The sequence below is a fragment of the Hetaerina americana genome, unplaced genomic scaffold, assembly GCF_022747635.1.
Source record: "Hetaerina americana unplaced genomic scaffold, ioHetAmer1.1.p SCAF_14, whole genome shotgun sequence".
Lineage (NCBI taxonomy): Eukaryota > Metazoa > Arthropoda > Insecta > Odonata > Calopterygidae > Hetaerina > Hetaerina americana.
The window spans coordinates 8,887,973-8,900,481 of record NW_027286514.1 but is presented as its reverse complement, the minus strand read 5'-3'; the positions used below and the strand labels follow the sequence as shown (position 1 = coordinate 8,900,481).

General features: G+C 36.1%; 1 protein-coding gene across 1 annotated transcript in view; it reads right to left on the bottom strand.

The window, feature by feature from the left end:
* cic (Putative transcription factor capicua) overlaps window positions 1-12,509 on the bottom strand; it is an 80,700-nt gene that overhangs the window by 63,193 nt on the left and 4,998 nt on the right. Inside the window, exons 2-6 of the mRNA XM_071583473.1 lie at window positions 7,885-8,070; window positions 7,026-7,320; window positions 4,591-4,882; window positions 1,755-1,994; window positions 650-816 (exon numbers count right to left, since the gene is read on the bottom strand). Coding sequence (XP_071439574.1) covers window positions 650-816; window positions 1,755-1,994; window positions 4,591-4,882; window positions 7,026-7,320; window positions 7,885-8,070 — 1,180 coding nt within the window. The remainder of the gene's footprint in view (window positions 1-649; window positions 817-1,754; window positions 1,995-4,590; window positions 4,883-7,025; window positions 7,321-7,884; window positions 8,071-12,509) is intronic.

Genomic DNA, 12,509 nt, shown 5'->3' with positions numbered 1-12,509 from the left:
TGTAGTGAAGCCGTGGATGGAAAATGTGTCATCTGGAATGCTGTATGTCCAGCAGGACGGCGCACCAGCCTGTGCGAGTCATTAGGTGCAAAGTTGGTTATTGGACAACGACAATATGCTTTGGTCCACAGAATTCTGGCTTCCCGACAGCCCAGATTTAAATCCGTTGGACTACTATCGTGGAGCATAGTCGAAAGGGTCACCTACAAGTCCAGAGATTCAAACTTTGCATCAATGAGAACCATTATTGAAACGACATTCACCGATATGGAGCGTGGTGCATTAAAATGGGCCATAGAATGCTTCAGAACGAGAATGGAGGTCATCATTCAAGCAAGTAAGGGAGAAATTAAATAAATTTAGTTTTTATTATTATACAAAACAATTTAGCGCAACAAATTTTGTTAACATTTTTATTTTTGCAATAAATTTTTTTTGGAAAAATTGTTAAATTTGCCCGAATTTTTGCACTGCCCCCTGTACATATGACCATTTTTTGGAGAGTTTTTCATAGTCTGGGAGTGGATCGCACAGATGTCAAATGGCATGCTTTCCAATAAATGCTTGATACGACTATAATATTCATAACTGTAATGGAAAATAGAAGAATGGATATTCTTCATTCTCAAATTGGAGAATGATCACTTACCAAGCATGTTTGCAGCTTCTGTTTCATCACGGTCAAACCGCCCAGCGACACGTCTCTCTGATGAATAGAGAGGTGATGTCGTTTCTGAATCTCTAGATGTATCTTCACCCTCAGGACCGCCTGCACTTCCACTGCCACCGCCTCCTCCACTACCACCCACTTGACCCCTAGAAACATGATGTAGAGAACTGTGAAGTTAATGTTTGTATAAGGCAGCAAAAAAGAACTCTATTAAAGTGTAATTTTATATATTACTTTACTAAGTAAAACTTAGGTGTGCCAGGACATGCGTAGTTGTGGTGGTAATTATTTCTTTGTGGGTAAGATAGTATGCATGTGGTGGATATAATGCACTAGAGGCGTGTCTGTAATAACAGTAGGAGAAAAAGGGTGAGGAATGAGTAGATTATGGAAGAATGGATTTCCAACATGCATCAGTAAGAGACAAGTATAAAAGTAATATGCTACTCTGTTTTGGTCAATCATGAGAGTCAAATCACCAAACACATGCATAAGAGAAGAGTGGGTTGTTTGGTGGATCAGGAAAGTTATGGATGAACATGATTGAAGAGATTCTCAAGGCAAGAATCATTACAAGTCTCAGGAATAGATGAGTATGTTGGAGTGTGACTGATACTCAAGAAGTGATAAGTGCAGGGTAGTATGAAAGAACTTTTTAAAAGAGAGTGAGTTTCCTGAAAAACCTGAAACCAGATTTTTTAGGTTGCTCACCATGAAAGGGAATAACATGAGGGATATGAGTGCCTATGACTATTCATTAAATGGGAAGTGAATTTAACCAGATGGCAATAACTCAAGAGGATAAAATATACTGCACTAGAGTTTTTGGTGCAGCTTAAATGGATGTTTTGGAAAGTATATGAGCACTGGCCTGATGGTAGAACTAATCAAATATGAGTTTACTAGAGGTTTACTACATATTTTTGGGTTTAGAAAGTTTCTATCATAAAAAAACATAGCGGGTTGTACTAAGATGAACCTAGTATGCTTACTCCAGAAGTGAAGTTTCCGGATTTAGATAGTCTAGCCTGATCTTTCCAACTTCATGGCCAAAATCTACAGAAATGTAAATATTATTCCATACCTGTGGAAAGTTGAGGGAGTTGATGTTGCAGGTGAAGTCCCAGTCCCTGAGGATGAGCGAAGCATACCACCTCGAAGACTTAAATGCCTTGAACAGTAACCTCTTCTCTGAGACTCCTTGGTGCAACCATCTTTAGAACACAGCCTTCTCCACTGCTTACCATTAAATTTTTTGCGAATACCAGATGGGGTTGAGACAACATCTCCTTTCTTATACTTGTGTGGGGTGGCGGCTTGAGATCTAAAGGAAGGCCAAAGTTTTGAATTGCTATTGTTCAATTCTCTTCCAGCCAGTAAGTTAATGAATAAACAACCAGTATCACTTGATTGAATATGGACAAATAAGTTATAGGTTAAAACAATTAGTTTATTACATATTAATTCAATTTGGGCAACATTTTAAAATAAAATAATATCAAATAGAAAAACAACATTTGAATTCTTATGCATAGCATAAAATGTGAAAAAATTCAGAATTTAGAGAGTGAAAGAAGGCTTACAGACTATATCGCAATAATTTTCATGCTATTCTCCAAATTATTCCACTTTCATTTCACTCACCCAAATCTGCCCAAATTCAAGCAATTTTTTACGTGCATATTTTGTTTAGATATTTAAAATATCATCATCTGCTATACATTGGGTTAAGTTTGAGTCCATGAAAAATTCTTTCACTTTGAGGTTTATGTAAAATAATAGGAAGAACAGCAGTTTGTAATATTTTTCATTGTAATTACTATTAACATTAATAGGATACATATTGCTTACATTACTTAACTCAATTAAAAGAATTACGTCAAAATTACATGAACAGATTTTAACATGAACAGTGTTTAAATTTTGATAACACAAATAGACATTTTCTCCAATGATTTGAATCACAACACGAAATGTTTCCCATTTATTCTATAACATTTCTAAATTGGTATTTACTGGTACTTTTATTTAAAGAAATAACTTTTGTTAAAAATTATTATTTTGAAGGTTATTACACAATATTTGTGATTTGGAACAGACTTAGGAAGACATTGGTTCAAATCCTACTTCATTGAATTATCTAACTAAAACACCCAAAAACCAAACTTACTGAACCCACAAAAAAGTGAAAGTCAAACAGTAGATCCATATGCCCATCTTCCTTCAAGGCTACTTAGAATAACTTGTGATTTTTATCATATCATTAAGTAATATTTTATTATTGGGTTTATTTATGGGTTAAGTGACCATTGATGGATTCTGACCATGCCTGCTCGGCCGAGAGTTGGAACTAGAATTGTTCCTGAAACACCTATATCAGCAAAAACTGCCATAAAGTTAACCATGGAAATTGAAAAGAAAGGTATCCTGCCCTTTCTAGATATGTTTGTTAGCAGAAAACCTAATGGCAGCCTTGGCCATGCAGTATACCGGAAGAAACCCCGTTTTGACTGGTATTTGGATGCGTGATCATATCACCATACCGCCAAGGAGAGCTAACTAGTAAATACACTAGTTCATTGTGTCTACACTATCTCAGATGCCAGATTGCTCACATCAGAAAAGAGATACCTGATCTCAGCGCTGGGGAAAACCAGATACCTCGAACATACAGTCCCAAAAAGGACCGCTAAAAAAGAATGAGAGTTGACGGAAGATGGGATTCTGGCCAAGAAACAGCGAAAGGAGAAGCCTGTAAAATAAAAACTGACGACATATGTTACCATCCCATATGCTGCTGAAATGGCTGAAAAGGTAAGTAAGCTCCAACAAAAACATAATGTAACAACTATGTTTTCCATTGCAAGAAAAATCAGCGACATCATCTCTAAGCCAAAGGACCGAACCCCCGAACCCATATATGAAGGCGTATATGAGATAAGGCGCACATGTGGGAAGTCCTACATCAGCCAAACAGGAAGGCCCATCAGATGCAGGACCAAGGAGCACCAAAGAGCTGCAGACAGAAAACAGTTCAGACTCTCGACAATAGCAGAACATTCTTGGTCGGAACCAGGACACATGATTAGGTTTACTTAAGTACTGGTAAGAAAGAGGCATTATTTTCCAAGACTAAAAAGATAAGTGGTAGAAATAATGAAGAATCTTAATGATTTCAACTATGAGAACAGCTACACCCAAACTTCTGCACAGAAAAGGATGATTCCTACACACTGCCACAAAAGAGCCAATCAGAGAGCTCTGGACCAGTCAGTGTCTCCCATATATAGTGGCCGAATTGCGACACAGATTACTTTGACTGGAGGACACCTCCAGAACTGAGCGTGAAACAGTTGTCCATCAACACACCTACCCAACAGTAATTCCTGGAAGCAGCATGGATCCTTCATCGGATAGACATCACAGAAGCCTAAGGATTAACTTATCCCCATATTTTTCAATTGAGTATTTGCCCACAATCAGTTTGATGAAGCAAAGTTTCTTTAATGCAACTTTGAGGATATTCCTGTAATCCCCACATTAGGTCCTGACCAAGTGGGACTCCAAAGCATTTTACTTGATCTGTGTAACTTATATACCTAACTTCAAGGTCTTAAGTATTAGGGTGAATACATTTCATTTCCTAGTAATATATTACTGGGCACTTTCTCAAAGTTGGCTCGAAAACCCACTCCTGACACAAACTCACGCCATTGAGATAACTAAAAAGAGCCCCAGGTTTTACTTTAGTTTATATTAATTCATGTATGACCATATTATTAGCGTCACACATATGGCTATGTGATCTGATGATGGTAACTTAAGCATTGATGCCATTAATGTAACTAAGGAAACAGGGGTTACAGACCATGCTTCCCTGAGGGATGCTGATCTTGGGGAAGCCTAGTTTAGTAACAAACCTAGGAGTTGGTGGTTGAGACCGAGGTGTTGGGCTTCTGCCACCCTCTGCAAGACTGGAACTGCTGGCACGGCTCAAGGCACTGCTGCGTTTACCACTGCTGCACCCTCCACCAGATGTGGATGATGATTTCCCACCAGGCCCCAAAACTCCTCCACCTCCAACACTACCACCAGACCCCATAACACCACCGCAAACCCCAACACCACCTCCAGCAATGCCTACTCCCCCTTCAACACCGAGGCCTCCATCCAGCAGAGTACCTGGTGTCAATGAGGAAGACCGCACTGGACCTTTGAGACAAAAATTTGCTCTTCTGAAGTTTATTGAAATCAAGTAATTCTATACGTTATTCTTTGAATATTATGTGCCTATCACATCAGAAATTTACTAACATCTTAAAAATTCCTAAAATTCATGAAATTAAAATAAAATATCAATGTTTGACATTTTCTCTTGGAAATTAATTGAGTTCACTTCACTTTAGGTTTTGCAGTTTATAACAATAAAAAGAATGTGTGCATGAACTTATATGTGTATAAATACAATGAAAAATTCAAGGAGTAAAGAGAATGTTACAATAAGAGCAAAAGAATTATTTGTGGCCTAAGTTGTAAACCTTTTCTTTCCTCAAAAGCCAGGTTAATGAACCACAGACCATTTAACTTTAATTTCAACAATTCATTTAGGTATTCTGCCCACTAAAGAATACACAGAAAACTATCATCTTTTATGCATCATGAGAATTCCCTTTTGTCTACTCTACACTATTTACAAGTCAATTCTTTATAATATCTCCCTGTTTAAGCTGCCCAAAAAGCCTACTCTTTTACTTCCTCTATCTGTTCCCCGAACATTCACCCTTTCATTACATTTCTCCAACTTCCTACAACCTTTCAAATGTTTCCTAAACACACTTAAGACACCTTTCCTGCCTTTTTTGGTTTACCCCCAGGAACTTCCTCCCTTTACCCAACACATTTCAAACTTAATTGTTAGTCTTTCTCTCGCCCTACTTATTTCCTCTATTCTTTAAAGACTCCAATGTACATTCATGTTAATGCTTCAAATATCAGGTATCCAACCCATACAATGCTATCATCCATATTTAAGTATTTACATATCATCTCTACATCTTTATGCATCATACCACTCATAGATCCTCTTCTTTTGGTAAATCTTCATTCTGCCAGCAAACTACTCTGCTAAGGTACCCACTAATATAATCAGTTTTCTCATAAATTTGGCCTAAATATGTGAAGTGCTATATATCACGTGATGGTTAGTTGAAACTGAGACTGGATGGAATTCTATTCATGATTACAATAAAGTAATACAATATGCATACTCGGCATTTAATAAAAACTTTTGGAACAAAGTGTGTATATTGTCTTATTTTCCTGTACTCCACATTTTATGGTTCATTCCCTCTATGTTAATCTTTCCCTTAAACTTCTTCTTGAGTATCTCATTACTTTTATTTTCATGTGGTTAGTTTTTGTCCCATAATTTTTTGCTGAAAGCACTAAACAATAACTGCAATCCCTGGCCTGTCTGACCTGACTTAATCACCTTACCATCCACTTTTATTCCACCCACCCTCAAGGAACCAAACACGGTGCTTCTCAGATCCTGAATGAAACCCATTTCACACACTAACCAGACCAGCTCAACTCCTCCAACTGAGGACACATGTAAACTTCAGCAAAAGGTTCTGTTTGAAATTAAATCCTCGATCAGAACCCTGCAACGGTTTCTGGAGTAGTATTGGAGTTGCCAGTGTTCCTGCAGGTGGACTGCCATGAGACAGGTTAATTCTATCTGAATGATAGTTGTGACAGGAAACTTTTTCAGTATTAGGAATCACAGCATAGCATTCAGATTTCGTACACACTTGAGTGGCCAATGGTATCATATCCATCTTTGGGACTAAGTCTGAATGTCCCTAAGGAAGAGTGCCCTAGAGCAGATGAGGTACTGATGATATGAAGAGGCTAGAGGCACAACTGACTTACTTTTAAACTACCTGTGCTACAAAGTGCTTCACTTCATCGAAGTTCTCTTTGTTAAAGGACCTGCTCTTTCTTGATGGCTCATGTCCAAGGAAAGGGGTTTAAATTCAAGCTTATCCACCAAATAGGATAGATGTCCAATCCCCAGTGAAAAAAGGGGCGAATAACAGGTAGAAAGTGACAAGTCTGAAAAGATCTCCAAATGACTTCGGACACTCTTACCATGCATAATATGATATCTAATGCCCAAAATATTTCCAAATGGAAGTGTAATACAATACCTACATGCCTGTTAGAGGTATCCCTGTACATGAACTTCCAATGATGCCAAAAATGTTTTATTCAAACCAATATACATATTCGACATGGCAAGATGATCTCTCTGAATGATTACGTGTAAGGTTTCCAAGATGGGTATACACACCTGTCTCAGGTGGGAAGAGTATGTCTTCACGCCTTAAATCGTCATCACTCTCTCCATATAGGTCATCCTCTTCAACAACTCTTCCACTACTCCCCCGAAAGAGTCCCTGTTGAGGAAGACTTTCCGGCGTTGACTCAGCCATAGGGCCACGATTATGGAGGTGCGGAGGGGGTTGCTGACGGAGATGAGGCCCAACCACACTATGCTGATGTTCTGGGTGGGCAATAGGTGCCATGGAACCACTTCCAAGGGGAGATGTAGTCCCATGCTGGTACCCATCCCTCACCACGAAAGCCTTAAATGAAGACCAAGAATACATGACAGCATATGTAGAATTTTTTTCCTTTCAACAATGAAATTACTTGAGCAACACACAAATAAATAAATATTCACTCCTCAAAATGATATCTTTTTAAATGTCACACTTCATTAAAATTCACACGCTTAAACACAAATAGAGTAGCTTCAGGCATAATGCGGTGGAAGTCGAACATTATGAATAACTTATTGAAATATAATGAAATAATTGACTTTGTAATTCCACACACTTTCGTGTTGGAATTACAAAGTCAATTATTTCATTACATTTCAATATGTTATGCAAATTCCATAAAGTTACGCCTGAGACAACAAATTAAAAAAAAAAATAATGAATAACTGATTGTAGTGCTTTTCAATTTGATAATAAACTTACATCAACTGTGTTGACTTAATTTGTACATACAAAGTTAATGCTACCATACTTAGAATGAATTATTGGATGGAACGGTTCTTCAGAACATAATCACACTCTTTTAGCATTTCAAATAATACTGGCGAAGAAGCATTCATAACAATGGTCCAAACTAAGAATACTTACATCATTTGTGGACAGAGCTGGCACAGGTTCAGTGTATGATGAAGGACGAGGATGATGGTGGTGCGTGTTATGATGGTGTGCATGCTGATAAATATCTTCCAAAGGCAGCTGGGATGTATCAATTTCCTCCCACCATGGTGGCATCAAAAGACGCAAATCAGCTCTTTTCACAATTATTTCTTCAGCCTAAGAGAGGATTTACCAAAACTTTCATCAGATCATGTAGTGGTTACAGAAATTTTATTTTGATACTGCTGAGTCTTCCGAATTTCCCTTGAGCAAATTTTTAATGCATACCTCATATACTATCCTGAATAACCAATATATTTCCTTTAAAACATTTAACTCTCATGCTATTAATAAGGAATGAATACCCTTTTGGGAAAACATACTTGAGCACTCAAAAATATTTCAATAATTTTAGTTTAGTACTTTCCCAAGAACCTTGCACTGAAAATGAAAACTATGTCTCACCCAGAGCCAAGGTGGTGTAGTTTGAAATCAACAAGCTCTTCACTGGCACATAGCCCCTAGGGTATCAAATCTTACTAATGAGCTCCAGAATTACTCAGGAATGGCATTATTGGGGGTGTTTGGGGGAGAGGGGATGGGACAAGTCTCTCAGCACATGAGATTCTGCAGGGACCAACTAGGATGAAATAGGTGGGGATGCAGATCTTTGAAAATTCAGTTGCTCCTATACCTTTGTTGTGTTTACTTCAGGTATTTGCATGCTATGTTGCTTCCTTTAAAAAACTTCTCCAGCATCATTCCATATCAAATTATCCAATTTAAAAAAATTCTGGGGTGGCTGTTTCACATTCAAGTACCAATTAATGGAAAACTTGATATGAAATCACGATACTCATATCTAAGAAATTATAAAACCTAGAGACCTAATTAAAATACCATCTAGCAGCTCTAGAAGTGAGCATTCTAATTAAACTCAACATCATTTCCTTCATCATGAAGTGAAGGCTGAAATTTGAGTCACGGTAAAAAAATTGAATTTGGAGTTTGATTTATTAATGCAAGGATTTGATCTAAGCTTCAATTTTTTCAGTTTTCAGGTCTACTGACAAAGATTCTGCAAATAAGAAATTATGGCTCAGAAAAACTAAATTCTTTTCAAGAGGGGCAGCAACTGGGCCATTTATAGTATGCTGACTGTGTCCAGGTTTAAATATCAAATTTGAATCCTCACTAAAATATCTGAAATTTATTGTAAAAGTACCCATTCATGTACACAACTTACACTAAAAATCTCAACTTTTAAAATAAATTAGTTAGGACGTTGAGAGGTAGAGTATATAGCTTCAAATTTAGCAATTTTTCAGTCGTAAGGCCAGTAGAAGAAGATTTACTTTACCTTTAAAGTACACATTAATGCACTTTTTCAAGTTATAAAATAAAACATTTAAAAGAATGTTCAAAACATTTAAATTGGAAAAAATGCTGGCAATACAAAATTCAAAGTTGACCAATCAAACTTGTGAATGCACAATCTCGTTTTAGAATAATCACCGACGGTCTACTGCAGGTTAAAAAAAGTTTACTCAACACCGCTGATTTGAATAAAACCAACTCATATACCCTTGAAAACTTTCTCAAATCTGGTTGTCTGACTCTGAATTATCACCTTTAAACTAAATAATGACCACAAGCACATTGGCAGTAACATAAACAAATATGAAAGCAGACAAGGCATGAAAAGAGATGAGAAGCAAGTAGCAAGCATTCTGGCTTAGGGATATGTATCGATTGAACACATCGAAGCCGACAGGAACTGATTACGTGAGTAAAGTTTAACTTTGTTGGCCTTTGAATAAATCAGGTAACAAATATGAAATTAAGTAAATCAATAAAAAATTTTTTTCTACAACCACTGCTAAAAATACATATATAAGAGATATTTTATTCATTTTATAACTGCTATAACATCAATTTCAATTTTATAAGCATATTCTCCACCTTCAGAGCTCTAAATTATATGGCTTCCAAATATTCAATGAATCTCATAAAGAGATGGCATTTGAACATGTCAAGCTTAAATAGACATATTTGATTATTCAGTAAACTGGGATTAACATGCCTAATGAAAACCTGCATAATTTCACACTGATTGCAGCATTTTGCTCTTTGTTTCTAAATATTTAATAAACACACAAAGACAAGATAACATAGACTATAAGCAAGTCAATAAACCCATATTCATCGGTAATGATCATCATTACTGTCTATCATTTTTAATTGAAAATTTAGAATGCTGTGGACAGCAAGATGTAAAAATGTCACCAAATATTGTTAAGAATATATAATTACAACTTTATTATAGAAAATAAACATAAGATCAAATTCAAACCCACAGGATGACACAAGAACAATAAAATACCCTTTTAATTTGGTGCAACTTTGGAAACTTATTATGAGATCATTCAATTTGTGTGATCCATGACGCAAACAATTAACTCAGATCTGGAAAAGGGTGTACTACTTTAATGATATAGAAGATTGTTCTGGTATGCATTAGAACTGGTCAAGGAAGGATAGAAACTGTACAGTTGGCAAAGGTACAGATTGAACAGTTAAAAGAGTGCAAACAAATCCTGAGACATGGAATTAGCATGGTTGGTGGTTCTTGATCAGCTGGTGTAGCTACTTAACAATGGACACAAAAATATGTTATTGTTATTGGGTAGGTAACTTCTCTTTCTATATAAATGAGAGGTTTGAGCTCCTATGAAAGCAAGCAGGGAAGCTATTGGCTATACCCCACTTAACATGCCATTTTTGGACCATGTCATTTAACATTTGCAGGAAAGTCGAAACATAATAGTATATAAAACCATGAAAGAAACTATCATTTCATATTATTATGCTGTGCCATACCATTGCTACACCTTAGCATCAGGACTGAAACTAAATTAAACGATGATTGATATACACAATGGCCCCTAGGTTTACTTTTGTCATAGGCCACAATTGGTTACTCTTTTTATCCAATTCCCCACTTTCTAAATTTTATTAGATTCCATTCCTGCTTCCATTTTATTCCTTCCACAATATATAAGTATCAAAGTTTTTCAGATACTTGTCTCTCAGTAAAGTGGGAGTCATAAGAATTCTCAAGCATTTCAATATCCTAGCCTATATTTGCCTTGTGTTTATCCAACAGGAGAATGACTGGTCCATTACAATTAAGCCAAACAAATCGGAAATTGCAAAATGTTGGCAACTCCATAGAATAAAAATGCAAGAGTAGCTGATGAATGATAATGATCATAAAACATGTAAAATCCTCTAAGACAAAATTTCAAATTGAATAAGTTTCATTTCAGAGTGATAATCTGATTTGTTTACCTAATTTTTTTTCAAAGAATTTTTGCTATTAAATGATAAATATGATAGTGGTGATCCAACAGGTTCCTACTAACTGAAAAGTTAACAGTAACACTGCCTTCGGCTTAGAAAAATCTAAATTTTTTCCAGTGGCATGATTGCTATTTTAATATATCTCATGCATAGCCCGGCCACCTGTATATGGTGCAATCACTTTTTTTTGCTTTATAAATGCCATTAAATTGTGATAGTAATATTTGAAGGGAATAATATTTTTTTCCACTACAGGCTATGATCTGTTACATTCATCTGAAGCACCACAGTCCATAGTTTGTTATTTGCTATACACCAAGTCGAAGATATAATAATTGTTAAGTGCTTACAATAACAAAAGCCATGAAAGGACTAAGATGTCATATTACCAAATAAATGAATGATATATTTACTAATGCAAGTAAAATTTATATTAGCACACAAAAAATTACTTTTTTAAAATTACCCAATTGCATTATTAGAGTTATATATGGTTTTATTTTACTGAATTGAAATATTTTCAATTATAAACTTTCGAATGCTCAAATATAAGTACCATTTCCTTTTTATTCAGTCCTGAGGAGGTGTAATTCTTAGAGAGTGTATACATAAAGCTAAGGACCATCACTAGCCAACTAAATTCCATCACCGCACTCATACCACCTCTCCTCAACTTCTGCCCACTGGTGTTATATCAATATTACATTATATAAGCATTTCTATTGGCATTTTAACATTAAGGATTGGAAAATGTTCAAATATTGAAACTACAGAAGCACCAAGTAAGAAGAGGAAGGAAAGCCACTGCAGACAAATAAAAAGGAAGTGAAAATGTGTTTTCTAAGCAATGTGATATTTAGTCTTGAGAACACAGATTTGGTGAATTATTTCCAATGATAAAATTTAAAATAAATATTTTGCACATCAGAGCGTAAAAATGTTTTTGACCAAAGTAATTGACAATAATTACCAAAGTAAAAGATTTAAAGCCTTTACTCTAGAAACTAAGTGTCTATGGCACTGTATGCTCTGCATCAATGAAGTTAGACCCTTAAAACCATCTGTCTATCAGAAGTTTGTCTTAATAGGCAAGGGTAAAGTTCACTCCCAAGCCCAAGAGTGCAAGAAATGCACATATCGGAGAAGGGCAGTTGTTCTTATCCCCTCTGTCACCTATGGTTTCTTAAGATCTGCTACCAGAAGAATCACAGAGCTGAGGGGAAGGTAAGGGTGTTATCAATCAACTAAATTAG